General features: G+C 52.2%; 1 protein-coding gene across 2 annotated transcripts in view; it reads left to right on the forward strand.

The window, feature by feature from the left end:
• Positions 1 to 207: 207 nt before the first annotated feature.
• ZNF536 (zinc finger protein 536) overlaps positions 208 to 14856 on the forward strand; it is a 228023-nt gene continuing 213374 nt past the window's right edge. For both annotated transcript variants that reach the window (XM_088027160.1, XM_028123669.1), the window contains exon 1: positions 208 to 2377. In XM_088027160.1, the coding sequence (XP_087883286.1) occupies positions 208 to 2377 (2170 nt within the window). The remainder of the gene's footprint in view (positions 2378 to 14856) is intronic.

The raw sequence follows: 14856 nt of genomic DNA on the forward strand, positions 1-14856 counted from the left end.
TATCGCCAAAACAAATTGGAGGAGCAATGCCATATTGCAAAATTGGCATTTAATAATTCATCTTTTTATTACTGTTTTTGACTATAATTCCTTAGTATTATTATGTGTAGGTAAGGCAAGAAATGCAAATCCCTCCCCAGCTAATGCTGTTGATTCACTGCGCCACGGTACCTGGCACAGATCTGAACTCTCACTTTATTTTTAGGGATGGAAGAAGCCAGCCTGTGCCTTGGAGTGTCCTCGGCGGCGCCCGAAGCTGAGCCCCACCTGAGCGGCCCTGTCCTCAACGGCCAGTATGCCATGAGTCAGAAGTTGCACCAGATCACCTCCCAGCTCAGCCATGCCTTCCCCGAGCTGCATCCACGGCCCAACCCGGAAGAGAAGGCCCCCGCGCCACTAGACGAAAAGGCCCACGTGCCCTTGAGTGGCCAGCCCATGGGCAGTCAGATGGCGCTCCTGGCCAACCAGCTGGGCCGGGACGTCGACACCAGCCTCAACGGGCGGGTGGACCTGCAGCAGTTCCTCAATGGGCAGAACCTGGGCATCATGTCCCAGATGAGCGACATCGAGGACGACGCCCGTAAAAACCGCAAGTATCCGTGCCCGCTGTGCGGCAAGCGTTTCCGCTTCAACAGCATCCTTTCGCTGCACATGCGCACTCACACCGGCGAGAAGCCCTTCAAGTGTCCCTACTGCGACCACCGGGCGGCGCAGAAGGGCAACCTCAAGATTCACCTTCGGACCCACAAGCTGGGCAACCTGGGGAAGGGGCGCGGGCGGGTGCGCGAGGAGAACCGCCTGCTGCACGAGCTGGAGGAGCGGGCCATCCTGCGGGACAAGCAGATGAAGAGCAGCCTGCTGCAGCCCCGGCCCGACCTGAAGCCGCTGCCGCACGCCCAGCCGGCCCCGCTGGCCACCTGCAACCTGGCCCTGCCAGCCAACCACAGCGTGCCCGACGCGGCCAACCCGGTGCCCTCGCCCAAGCCGGCCAGCGTGCAGGAGGACGCGGTGGTCCCGGCCGCCGGCTTCCGCTGCACCTTCTGTAAGGGCAAGTTCAAGAAGCGCGAGGAGCTGGACCGCCACATCCGCATCCTGCACAAGCCCTACAAGTGCACGCTGTGCGACTTCGCCGCCTCGCAGGAGGAGGAGCTCATCAGCCACGTGGAGAAGGCCCACATCACCGCCGAGTCGGCGCAGGGCCAGGGCCCCAACGGCGGTGGGGAGCAGTCAGCCAACGAGTTCCGCTGCGAGGTGTGCGGGCAGGTGTTCAGCCAGGCGTGGTTCCTGAAGGGCCACATGCGGAAGCACAAAGACTCCTTCGAGCACTGCTGCCAGATCTGCGGCCGCCGCTTCAAGGAGCCCTGGTTCCTCAAGAACCACATGAAGGTCCACCTCAACAAGCTGTCAGTGAAGAACAAGTCCCCCAGTGACCCGGAGGTGCCCGTGCCGGTGGGCGGCATGTCCCAGGAGGCCCATGCCAACCTGTATTCCAGGTACCTGTCCTGCCTGCAGAGCGGCTTCATGGCCCCGGACAAAGCCAGCCTGAGCGAGCCCAGCCAGCTCTACAGCAAAGGGGACATGCCCATGAAGGAGCGGGAGGTCCTGGGGAAGCTGCTGTCCCCTATCTCCAGCATGGCCCACGGTGTCCCCGAGGGCGACAAGCACTCCCTCCTGGGATGCCTCAACCTCGTGCCACCGCTGAAATCCAGCTGCATCGAGCGGTTGCAGGCGGCTGCCAAAGCTGCCGAGATGGACCCTGTGAACAGCTACCAGGCTTGGCAGCTCATGGCCAGGGGCATGGCCATGGAACACGGCTTCTTGTCTAAAGAGCATCAGCTACAGCGCAACCACGAAGACACTTTGGCAAACGCCGGAGTGATGTTTGATAAGGAGAAGCGGGAGTACGTGTTAGTGGGAGCAGATGGCTCCAAGCAGAAAATGCCTGCTGATTTGGTTCACAGCACTAAAGTGGGCAATCAGAGAGACCTGCCAAATAAGCTCGACCCTTTAGAAGGCAGTCGGGATTTTTTGTCACACGGGCTGAACCAGGCGCTCGACTATAACCTGCAGGGCCCTGGGAACATGAAGGAGAAGCCCACCGAGTGCCCCGACTGCGGCCGGGTGTTCCGCACCTACCACCAGGTGGTGGTGCACTCCCGCGTCCACAAGCGGGACCGCAAGGGCGACGAAGACGGGCTGCACGTGGGCCTGGATGAGCGGCGCGGCTCGGGCAGTGACCAGGAGTCCCAGTCGGTGAGCCGCTCTACCACGCCGGGCTCCTCCAACGTCACCGAGGAGAGCGGGGCCGGCGGCGGGCTCTCCCAGACCGGGAGTGCCCAGGAGGACAGCCCACACCCCTCCTCGCCGTCCTCCTCAGGTAGGCTGCCAGGGAAGATGGGGGATGAGCGACTGGTTCCCCGGGCTCTCCCCGTCCAGGGGGCCTGGCTCCACGCAGGCCTCAGGGGGCGGGGAGGGGGGGCGGGAAGGGCCTTCACTGCTTTTCCAAGTCAGTCCTGAGGACCACAGCCTATGTGGACCTTGCCTTTCTGCCCTGCCTCAAGGGAAGGCTAGCATTTCGAGTCCTTGGCCTTCCCTTGAACACTGGCTGCCCGGAAAGAGAGTTGATCCTCCTGTGTGGTAGAGACGGCCAGTTGGTACGCTCGCCAACAGGTAGAGCCTGCCCTTCCTCAGCAATGGCCTGCCCGACCCCATTTTATGCCCCGACCCCCCTCCCCCCATTCGTCATCACCTCGTCTCTGGAACCTGGGAGCTGGTGTTCTGGCTCCATCCATGGATGTGAAGGTGTAAGTTCAGACCCTCACCATCTTTCCCCCTAAGTATATTCCCACACTTGTCTCCCTTGGGCACCCCACTATCCCTCCCCAGGCCAAACCTGTCTCCTGTCCCCTTCCAAAAACTTCAGCTTGCCTCACCTGCCAGGCCCCTGTAAGCTGAAGAACCACACCACTCTCCTCTGATGGTTTGGAAAAACACAGAGGTTTGAAACACAGATGCACGACTGTGTGTCTTAAATTGTACTGTGTTACACGGGCGATACAGCTTTGGGGTCTAAAATAGCAAAGCAGAAAATCTGTCATCAGAATGTCTGTGAAATGCTGAAGCTTCCTGGCCCGGTTTGGGGGAAAGGGAAAAAAAAAGCCCCAAAAACAACAACAACAAAAAAGCCCGCTGGCCTAAGACAGCTAAATTAAAATCGCTACCTAACAGCAGGTAAGCTTGTTGCCTGCATCCGTATTTTCAAAGTCCCTTTCTAATGGATGGTAAATTGAAAGTTATATCTCTAGCCCTTTATAAAGAAAGCATCTCGCTAATACTGTAATCATTCTGCAGCCTAACAACAGAGGAAATCATGCCATAACAAATACCCTGTTACTAATGGCAACATTGATTTCTGCAATCAGCCATTAAGTCTAGAAAATGAAAGACAGTTTGAGGCACCTCAAGGCACCACATTGCCCACTGTTAAAGGTGTGGCGGCACACTGGTGAGGGTCATTTCCGTAAAGTTTTCTTTTTTCTCTCTTTTTCCTTTTTCCCCTTCTGGGTTTCGATAAATATTTCCGTACTGGAAGCAGTTGACTTCTGTAGTTATTAAGGAGATGCCTGTTCAGTTTGGTCGTTATTGTCATGCTTCAGCATCCCCTTCTTCCAGGACAAAATTAGTATTAAAATAAAGCGGGAGTCTGCGGGCTTATTACAAACCAGTAAAGAATTGTTAACACGCATAAATCTGAGCTGCACATTCCAGAGATTCCGATAGCACTTAATGCCGCTGTTTAAATACCCATGAAACACACTGTCTACTCTTGGAGTCCTAGACTCGCTTGCGATTTATTTCTGGTGAGGCCCTCTGGCAGAGTCTGACCAGGAACGCGAGCACCGCGGAGGGTGCACCGCCATGGCGCGCCAAGTGACCGCTGCAACGACCGTATGAGATGCCAGGGAAGGGTGTGCGAGTTTCCCCAGCCTGACGGCAGGAACTCCAGCAAAACGGATCTCTCGTGCAGGGGCAGCCAAGTGCCAGGAGGGCCCCCCTCGGTCGGGAGGGACAATTTCCGCCCTCCTAGGGAGAGGTCCCGCGTTCTGGGGAGCGCCCTCTCACTGTTTTTGGATCCGGGGTCTTTAGGGGGCAGAAAACAGAGGGCAGACTGGCTCCCCTAAGTTTTTGGAGTGATGTGGGGTTAACATTGACAGATTTTCATCCCTCTCCCAGACCCGCTGAAATAAAAAGGTCTCAGCAGAATATTCCGGCACCAAATGTTCAGCTTTATTAATGACGTGTTTACCATGTTTTTCCCACCTTCTGGCCAAGTGATAGCCTCATGCTATTCTATCTCTGTAGTTTCCATATCTGTAAATACTCTGGTGCAAAAACCCATTTTGCTTAAAAGAACCAACCGGGCTTACAACTCAAAGGAGAATTATTCTTGAGTTGTGGTTATCTTCTCACTTTTATTTCCCTCATTGAAGTATTTTACAATTGTGAATACTGATTCTTTCATTTCTGGTTGACTTCTTTGTTTTCTTCATATTCAAATTAGACCCTTTCATAATTTTCCGACTAAGTAGGAAAATTGATGGCATACCAACATGCAGGCCAAATCAGCCGCACGCCTGGGGCATTCAGGTTTTCCTGGGATTAGGACCCTTAACCAAATCTGGTTAGTCTTCCCTCTGATTTCTAACAAGTATGACTTGTATAAAGTGCGATTAAAATAAGCATTTAAATAAAAATCTTGACACAATAGGCATTTTTATTATTACCTGTTAGAGAGAAACCTGCAAGGTGAAGGGGGAAAAAAAAAATCTTTAAGCCCTTAAGTAAAGAAAGGAGTACTTATTAAGGCTTCTATTAAGAAATAACTGCAAAACACGGTTTTACAAATTTCTCAGACTGCATAACAATGTCGCAAAACTTAATTTGCATCACTTGATTCTTTTTTTGTTGAAAACTGGGTCAGTAGGGCCTGAGAAACTATTTTTTCAGATCTTAACCAGTGAATTCTTCTTTATAAATCGCTGCTCTTAACATGATAGTAGTTCTGAATTCATCATAAAAAACCTTTTTACAGAGAGCCTCTTAGAACAGATCTCCAGAAGAAGGCTTACAATGAGTGGCAGAGACGTCCTTTGTTATCTGATGTAATTCTTTGCAAAGGAGGATTGGGAACGGAGTGGCTGTTTAAAAATGTCTTGCTCAGACCGAGACGAAGAAGGGGTCAAGTTTGCAATCAAACAGTTACTGCCGAGATGGGCGACTGTCACTGGCTAGGCTAATGTGGGATGCAGCTGTTTGTTATGTGAGCAAAAGAATGTTTGAATCAGTGAACATGTGAAAGTGATTCCAGTGAACCAGAAAATGTGTTTGTTCTTTGGCTCTCCAAACTGCTGAGAACCGAGCTTAAGATCAACCGCGAAAACTAGGACCTTTGACAAATTGAGAGGTCATATTTTCTAACAGAAAATGGACAAAACCAGTCACATGGATCACTTCCCCATCATTCCCCTTTGTTTTATTTTTGTTGTTGTTGTTGTCGATTTGACTTCCTGATAATTTCACACCATCATAGATGTTGTTTCTGCCTCCGTGTACGACGCAAAGGGAAACTATTTGGAAGGCAGCAGCTTATAAATTTTTACTCTTTTATGACATTTAGAAAGCGGGGAGGCTGTTTTGACGCTCTCTCGTTTTCTGGCTTGCGTGCAAACGCTCCGATGGCATTAATCTCTGCATCTCTCCCCAAAACCTCGACTAAGACTGTGCTCAGCTCTGAGCTTTACTCTGAGCCAGAAGACGACCAAAGTTCTGTTTCTTTGAGTTTTGCCTTGGAAATCACGCTCAGAATAATTAAAACTTAATGTACTAAGAAACGATACTGTTCATTATATCCAACAGGGCAGTTACCTTCTGCATTCCCCATAATTTTGGAGAGGGGCTAATTGAAGTGTTGATGGTGGGAAGGGGGTAATTGCATGCGTTGACCCTCTGTTCATTAAATAAAGTCGGCTAAGTTACGTGATCAATGGAAAGCCAGGGAGAGATGCAAAGATGAAAACAGTGTTAACCCCTGCTACTTCTGTTATAATATTTTGAGATGGTCAAGGATTATTTGATCAGCTGGGCTGGAAGCCTTGTGGGGTCTTCTTTTGTTGCCTGAGCCGCATTCCTGAAATGCTGGGTCGCCAATCCTGTGTAGGCCCATTGACCAAGGCATCAAAGGCCTTTATCCTGGGCTCCCTTGCATTCACATCGGGCGTACAGTGATATGATAGATTTTCTTTCTTTTCCACCTCTTTTTCTGACGTGGTTCCTCCTCCCTGCCCCCATTCCTGATAACCACTGCCTGCTCCACACAAATAAATCTGGGCACCCCAAAGAAGGAGGGGGGGAAGAAAAAGAAAAAGAAAAAAAAATTAAGTCTGAGGATTAAGATCTTCATTTTTTTTTTTTTGCTTGTGCATTCCAATTGTTCTTAAAATATTTGGCAATGTCAATTAGTAACTGAGCAGAGTTAGCTGATGAACACAATTTTCCAGTAGACTGAGCACCCTATTGTTGCCGAGCGAACAGCAGATTTCTGAGGTCATTATCATTCGCTGGTTGCTTGGCCCAGCTGCTTCCTGCTGCAAAAGCCAAACTTTATACTGGAGCTCGGGGATGGCGTGCAGCAACAGGGGGCTGGGAGGGGGAAGAGGGGAGCTGGCTGCAGAGCCGAAGACAGTCATTATCAGCAGAGGAAACAGAAAGTAAAAGTTTCCAGGCAATTCCAGGAAAACTGCCCTATCAGGCTTCTTCCTCCTGTTCCTCAGCAAGCACCTTCAGCCTCCAGGCAGGGAATTCAAAGGACCAGGGGACTCCCCATGGGCTTTGTGGCAACTAATCTCTTTGCTGAGCAGAACTTTGGAAAACAATAATCCCATTTACAAATTTACTTAAAAATTGTTAACCCCATCTGAGGCATGTGAGTGATCCCTCCTAGATAGACTCCTTCATTTTTATTAAAAACAGAAAAAAGGAAAAAAAGGAAAACAAGTCCCTTTTCGAAGATGGAATGACTTTCTTGAAATTAGCAAACTTGAGGATGACAAACAGGGAATATTGTGTCATTTTCCAGAGGGACCTTTTGAGCAGATAATAGTCTGGAATTCCTTGTAAAATCAAATCTACTGTGGAAGGCTCCCCCTGCCCTTTCCAGCTTCCCTGTCTTTCCTGCCCCCTCCCTCTCCCACCCCCTAAATTGGGAACTGGTTCAGTGAGATGAAAAGCTGTACTTTTTTAAAGCTCAGCTGTTAAAACTGAGCGCCATATGCAGCCCTTCCATCCCCGATGTGGAAGCGTGTGCAGGCGGCCGCCGTGTTTGTGGAGATTTACGGAGGCTCGGCTGTGTGTGCCGAAGCTGTCGCCGGGCAGACGCTGGGGGCCTTTCCCGCCCGCACGGTGGCCGCCCCGCCTAGGCTAACGTGCTGGCCAGACTTGGGCTGACTCCTGGCGGGGGTCGGACGGGGCAGAGGTCAGAGGGCCAGGTGGCCTCCCTCTGGTCTCTCACCTTTCCGCTGGGTCTGGGCACCCGGGCTGGACCAGGGATTCAGATGCTTTTCCTCCTGATCTAGGAGCGAGATGCCTACCAGCAGACTCCTTTTTATACGCTTGCCCTTCACTGAGTGCACTTTGATTCTCTTGTGTCCGGAAGCAATGATATGGGGGCACTTGGTACCACTCTGGGGCTTTTCCTGCCTCTCTCGCTGCCTTGCATGGAGCTGTAAATCCCACCTGCACGGGGCTGCCCCATGGTACTGTCACTTAGCATTTCAGAAAGAGAGAACTTGTACTGGCTCTAAAAGTCTTCACCTTGGGAGTGTGATATAAAAGACGGGTGACATAAAATCCCAGAAGCAAAGCCTCCTCGACGGTCCTGTAGATTCCTAGGACGGACACCATTTTGTGGGGGTGGGATCCGACTCCTGGCCTCAGAGTCTCTCAGCCCCGTGGTTTGCGGCTCACCACCTCAACTTGCCCATCCTCCTGGTGGGCACCGCGTGGCCAGGGTCCCCCCTCGAGTGCTCCACGAGGTGCTGTGTTCCCGCCCAGCGCTCTGAGAGGCCCGAAGTGCTCACGGGGCATCCCTTCTGTAACGCACGTTAACTCCAGGAACGTATGCATTTATTTAATTCTAAATTTGATGGTAATAAGAAAAGCACAGAGTCGCTGAGGACAGGTTACAACGAGGCAAAGATAAGCAGGCGCCTTTCAAAATAGAGTGTGAATTGTTATCCACGTGATTCCGATTGATTGGAATGGGAGGTTCCACGCTTGGGTTCTGGCCACCACCTCGGGTGTGTTGGGGCTGCAACCGGCAGTGTGCCTTACAGATGGCCACGCGTGGCCAGAAGCAGGCAGAGATCATGGGATTCCAGGAGCCGCCTTTCACCCACTCTCTCCCTGTGCCTTCAGGTACCTGGGAATGTACGCCTATGACATCAGCCTCTGGACAGCCTCTGTCTGGAGGAAGCCTGAGGGCCTCCTGTTCACTCAGATCCCTTATGCTTTGAATCCCTTCTCTGGCATGAAGCTTTGGGCCCCGCTTAGAAGAAGCCCGCTCTTGCGGACGTATGGCATGAAAGGCTTCCTTGCCTTATACCTCAGCCATTTCCTGCGTCCGCCCTCCTCAAAGAGAAGATTCTGGAAGGGGGCCCTGATATCTCAGGGGGTGGAGTCAGGGGCAAGCTTCAACTGGCCCTCAAGATGCCACTGGGCTCACGAGGGAGACCACTGGGCTGCATGGGGCTCCTGAGATGGAGGGCAGAGGGAATCCTGGGGCGATCCGTGGTGGGAGCACTTTGCTGTATTCTGAGCCTGTGAGGTCAGAGGAGGAGTGAGCAGTTAACTCCTTTAACTGCCAAGCTGCCTAGGAGCATTGATGGTAGGGGAGGAGAAACACCTGCAGAGATCAGGAGATTGGATTTGTGCAGGCATCCCAAATTCGTGATGACTGGACTGGGACCTTTGCCATCTGCGCCCCTTGGGCTTGCTTACTGCCTTTCTGGGTTTCTTACCTCCCTTTGCCTCCCCGTCCTCAGGTTCCTCCCTCCACGTTTGCAGACTGGGCTGGCCCACTGAGGAAGGATGAGGGGGTGCAGAGAGGAAAGGGGGCTCTCCAGCAGGGTGCGGGGCAGGTGGTAGGGCTCTCTGTTCTCCCCAGGAAGTGAGCCTCTCAGCAGCTGAAAGGAGCCTTGGGTCCCCCTTGCCTCTTCCTGGCAGGACGGGGCTACGGCAACATTTACTTAAGCTGTGGAGTTTGGCACTGCTACCACCAGGCACCATCTGGAAAGCCCTTCTCAGAAAGCCGTGGACCCTCCCAAAAGAGCTCAGGGAACAGGACTTGGGCAGAGCTTTGGGGCTTTTTTTTCCCCCCCTCAGGCAGAACCTGAGCATGGAGGCACCTGAGGAGGGTGCGGGGCGTGGGGGTGGCAGGTCCTCTGGGAGCCGCGTGGGTGACACAGGTCCCCTCTGGCTGGCTCGTGGCTTTTCTCTCCGGTGGGTGGGCCTCCCCACTTAAGTCCCGAGCCAGATCTGGTTTAGCTTTTCTTTGTTGGGAGTGCACTCGATTTCCTGGGGTTGTGTTTCCATTTACGTATTTTGTATTGTGTTCCACTTACTGTTTTCACCTGAATCCTGGTATGTCGTGGGGACGAAGGTGTGGAGCCAGCCAAGGCTGCTGTGGTTAGTTACTGACACCACCCTGTAATAACAGGGCTTGTTAACATAATGTAAGAAATGAACGTTGTGCCTCTAAACTCTTACGGGGGAGACAGGACCGAGAACCTGAGGCTTGGCTTGTGACAAACAGGGCCAAGCTAAGCACAGAGATTTGCCACCATCCTTTCCCTGATCCACAGCTTCAAAAAAGGCTGCAGAGCCCCACAACAATGCGTGTCTGAACACTCCCAACGGCTACCTGATGGGTGGGCCGAGGCACAAAGAAAGCCGTGCAGAACACAGGTGGCATTCATGTGCTCAGCTTTGTTTTCGTCTCCCGCCAAGGGAACGTAGTCCGGGGCCTGGCTTCGTGGGGGACCCATCTCCTTGTTGCCGTGAGCCTTGGGATTTTGTGGGGCATGTGACATATGTTGGAGAGAAGCGTGAGGCACAGCACAAGCTGACTCCTTGGCTGGGCTGCCCACTGCACTGTGTTGGGGTGGGGGGTGCCCAGCCAGGTGCTGGAAGGCGGACATGGGTGGTGGGTGGGCTTGGCTTTCAGCACCTGGTCGCTTGCTTCGAGAGGCTGGGGTCAGTTTTCAGCTTTTCCTGGGAGGCAGCCCACCTTTGGGAAACTTCCCTGTGTTTGACCCTGTGCCTTGGGTCCAGAACATTCCACAGAGGAATCCATTCTTTCTCTGGTGGAGGCAGCTTGTTGGACTGGAATTCGGGTGGCCACCTGTTTTGTCTTCTTGTCTGACCTCAGCTCCAAAGCCATTTGATATGTGACGAAACAGGACCCCACCACGAAGCTCTCTTCACCTCATTAAAGTAATGCCCTGAAACTCTCAACTCAGTGGTTGTCATCCGTGGTTTTTGGACACCCTCGGTTGGTCTTCAATCATCTTGAGAGGCATTTTGGAATATTTCCAACTTGCTTATGTTTAGTTCAACATAAAGTATATGCAGTGGTTGTTTCCTTGAAGACCGAGACAGCTTCGAGTGTCTCTTCATCGCTAAATATGTTCTGTTGAATTTGTTGCTAAAATAGGTGTTTTAATTTTTTTTAAAGTAATTTGCCCTGAAAAATCATCCCTTAGCAAAGCTGAGGTGTGACATAAAATAATTATTGTGGGAGGCAGTTTGGCAGGGCTGGGTCCATTCTCAGCTGGGGCCTGACCCCCTCTGAAAAATCCCTTACGGGTGACCTTCAAACCCTTTCCACCTGGCATCCGCCAAGAGGGATGCTTCCTGACTTCTTTGTTGCTATTGCTGACATTTTTGTCATTTTACTCGTCTCGGGCATTTAGAAAATATGGATAAGTAAAAATAACTTTTAAATAGGTATGCTCACCACCATTCGGAGATAATCAGCACATCCTTTTCCAGTCCCTCTGTGGACCCAGAGAGGTATTTAGCAAGATAGGATCATAATACGCTGTAGTTTTTACTTAAATATATACCATTTATTTTTTGTCATTGAATATTCTACGCAAGGGTCCGCAAACTTTTTCTGTATGGGGCCAAGTAATAAATATTTTAGGTGCTGCAGGCCATGTGGTCTCTGTTTTAACTACTCACTTCTGTCATAAATGGAAGTGTGTGATAGTCTCCCAATAAAACTTTATTTACAAAAACAAGTAACAGGTGGATTTGGCCCATGAGCTGTCCTTTTGCAGACCCCTGTTCTATAGTCATAGCTCTGCTTTTTTTTTTAACGCTTCACACAAGTAATATGTTTTTTGAGAAAATATTAGAAATATAGAGAAGCCAAGGGAAAAAAAAATCGACATCTGTAAAATGGCTTAGGCAATCCCCTACCTGCAGAGCATAATAGGACTTGCTTCCATTTTGTCTTTCCTGCACCTAATCTTTCTAATCATCTGCACAATTATTTTCTTAGGGAAGCTCCCAGGAGTGGAATCTCTGGTCACAGGCAGGCCACCCTGAGGCTGCTGATATATATTATGGGGCGTTGCATCCTGAGGCCATTTCTTCCTGTAGTTTTTACCACGGGAAAGTTCCTCCCAGGGTTCAGTTGAAATCTGTCTCCCCGAGGCTAGGCAGTTCACTGTCACTAGGCTTCTCTGCGACTCATCTGTGCATCAAATACTCATTGGTTCGTTCATTCATTCATTCATTCATTCATTCAAGGACCAAATACTTATGAAGTAGGGTCTGAACCGAGCAATGTCCGAGGTACTAGGGATGCAAAAGTGAGTAGAGATATACCTGGGCATCCAGAGGTGCAGAGCCTGGGCATGTCATTAAACAGAGTGAGAGAGACTCTCGCGGGGGCCCACCCCATGGTCTGGAAGAGCACCAACACGCCTTGGCGCCCACATTTGCTCCCGAGGAACCTCAGAGGGTGAAGGGACCTCCTCCGTCACCTAAGTGAGTCCTTCGGCAGGCCACGCCTTCCCCCTGCAGGATCTGGCCGATCCGGCGACTTCTAGGGGGAAGCAGACGCCCCAGTTCAACCACGAGGTCTGGCTGTGAACTGGAGTTGGAGTTACTTTCTTGCTGCAGAAGAGGCCCTGTAGGGAAATCCAGCAGGTGCTTTTGAGGAAGGACCCCGGGCAGGGAAGCAGCAGGAAGGGAACCTGGGGCGGGGGGGTGGTGGTTGCAGCTTTGCCGCAGGGGTGTTGGGTAGCCCACCACACTCCACATGACTGGAGTGGGGTGGGGAAGTCTAGAAGGCTCTGAGGCCCCCTTCATCTCCTCTGTCCCCTCCTCTCCTCTCCCCTTCCTTCCCAAACCTTTGCATGGCCCAGGGGTGACTTTCAAGTGTCTCATCCACTGTGCCCTGAGCCGAGAACTCAGGAAGTTCGTAAAGTCTGAGGATTTGGTGGATTTCTTGTTGATATTTGTGTCTGAGCCTTGAGCAGGTGGCAAGGCGACATCATCCCTTGCAGGGCCGGGGGGCCTGGTGAGACCCTCGTTTATTTCCTTTCCAGCCGGATGCCTTCCCACTTGCGCTGTCCCTGTCTGAGGCCTACGTGCCATGGGGATAGTCAGAGTCCTGCTGCTGAGAGGGCACCGCCAGGGCCCCTCACCCAGTGGGGCCAGTCGAAGGCTCGCTTTCCCATTCCTCCCAGTGGGCATGGCAGAGGGCTCTGGTGCTGGCCCTTAGGAGCTGTGTGGCCCAGCTAGGGCCACTCAGCCTTTCTGTGCTGCAGTTTTCATGGTGCATTTGTCTTTCTATAAAAGGCTTAGCACAGTCCCTGGCGCGAGGAAGTGCTCACTAAATGTGGCCTGTTATTAAGATTCTTTCTGTACTATGCAATACCAAAACAAGTGGGTAAAAAGAAACGTGGCCAGTGGCTTGGTTGTTGGAGGTCACAGGGCCAAAGGGCCAGCCTCGATGGTTTGATCTCATAGGATCTAGCTGGCATTTGCCAGGGTCCTGAGGGAAGCAGTGGAATCAGTTGGGCTTGTCCCAGCGTTTTCGCTGGAGGATGATTGGGGTCCTTCTGACACCGTCCTGGGAAGGCAGCTCCCCTCCTTCACACAGGCCACTGCCAGGTGGTTCTTTATCTGCCACTTTCCTCCCATATTTTGTTGCCACAAATGAATCCCAATCCAAACTGTCTTTACAGCTATAACTACAGAGATTCAGTGGTTTAAGTCACTGAAAGATCTGGGGATTGGTCTGACTTTAAGTGATGGAGATTTAGCCAATGATGTTCCCAAGATTTCCTCTCCTCGTAGTGGCATAAAAGGCTACCACAGCTGAGACCTCACACCCCCATACCACTGGTCAAAGGAACACTCTCTTCTGGAGGTCCAGCAATTATCCCCTTGCATTTTGTTACGTCTTAGTGTGTTATTATGCCCATTTCTGAATCAGTCACCATGGCCAGGGGAATGGGATGCACCTGCTTATGTCAAGCCGGGCTCACCTTTGGGTGAAGGGTGGGGGATCTCATCCAGGCCAGTACTTGTGAATGGGAAAGACGAGTTTTTCCCATAGAGATTCGGATGAAGGAGGCCTGGAGCCTGAGCAAAACTGTCCAAAATGTCCCAGCTCCGAGGTCCTGTCAGCAGCAGAAACATCTGCCCTCTCGTTTGGAACGTTAGAGACATGTCCCGGCCTCCCAAGCAAGGGGGCTAAGGGCCTGTCCGGGGCCGCCCCTCCCCTTCGCCTAGGACTTTCAGGGGTAGGACGGACCGTGCTGTGCAGGAGAATAGTTCATTAGTGATTGTCTGCAGGTGCCCATTTCTGTTTCTTCTCTTCTTGTGCTAAATGATGACAGCCGCCCCCAGAGTCAACCAGCATGTCTTCCTGTATGTCCCTTGTGTGCCCAGGGCTGTTTCCTGGGCACACCAGGGGCGGGATGGGGCCGGCAAGGGAGAGAAGGTGTGATTTCCTGCTGCGGAGGTGAAGGTGGCGTGGCTTTGGGGAGCGGCGCCCGCAGCAGAGAGCGGGGAGAGTGCAGAGCACCCGTGGTCGCCTGCACGGGTCCTGGCACAGAGGGGCGCCCGGGGCTTGGGACAGCCTTCCCAAGTGAAGAGGAGCAGCTCGGTACTTTCCTTCCACTTCCTCCACTTCTGCTGCCTCCTCTGCAGGTAGAAACATGGTGATCACATAAAAGCATGCACGTGTCCTAGGTCTGAGAGGACAAGGTGGGATAGGAATCTGCAGGTGCCTTCTGACTGCCCCCTCACCCCCCAGGGGCCAGGCATCGCTAGCCCCGCTCCTAGACTGAGCAGAGGGAGCCTTTACATCAACACTGGGCCCTGGTTTCCGAGTGTTCCACAGAAGGCACCGCTGGGACGTGGCCTTGCCGGAGCCTGCAGTCTGGCAGGGGAGAGCATGCCATCAGATGAGCAAACTGAGGGACGGGGAGGCTGTATCGAGTTAGGAAGGTAGGAAGGGGGATTGAAGCCCACCTCCGTCTGAACCCTTGCCTTTTAATTCCACTGTTAGGTCATGCTGGGAAAGGGGCAAATGGTGTGGAAGGTGAAGGTCCTGCTCGCCTGGCCCATCTCCAGCTCCAGGCTGGCCAAGACCAGCTCTGCTGAGTCAGGCTCTGGGGAACACAGACTTGACTCCTTCCCTCTGGTCCAGTACTGGCTCAGCTCTGCCGAGGACTGACAGGGGCCCACCCCGAGCTCCACACAATCTTGAAGTCATCT

The sequence above is a fragment of the Eumetopias jubatus genome, unplaced genomic scaffold (assembly GCF_037043125.1).
Source record: "Eumetopias jubatus isolate StellerSeaLion01/CBP00866 unplaced genomic scaffold, mEumJub1_p1.0 scaffold_10, whole genome shotgun sequence".
NCBI lineage: Eukaryota > Metazoa > Chordata > Mammalia > Carnivora > Otariidae > Eumetopias > Eumetopias jubatus.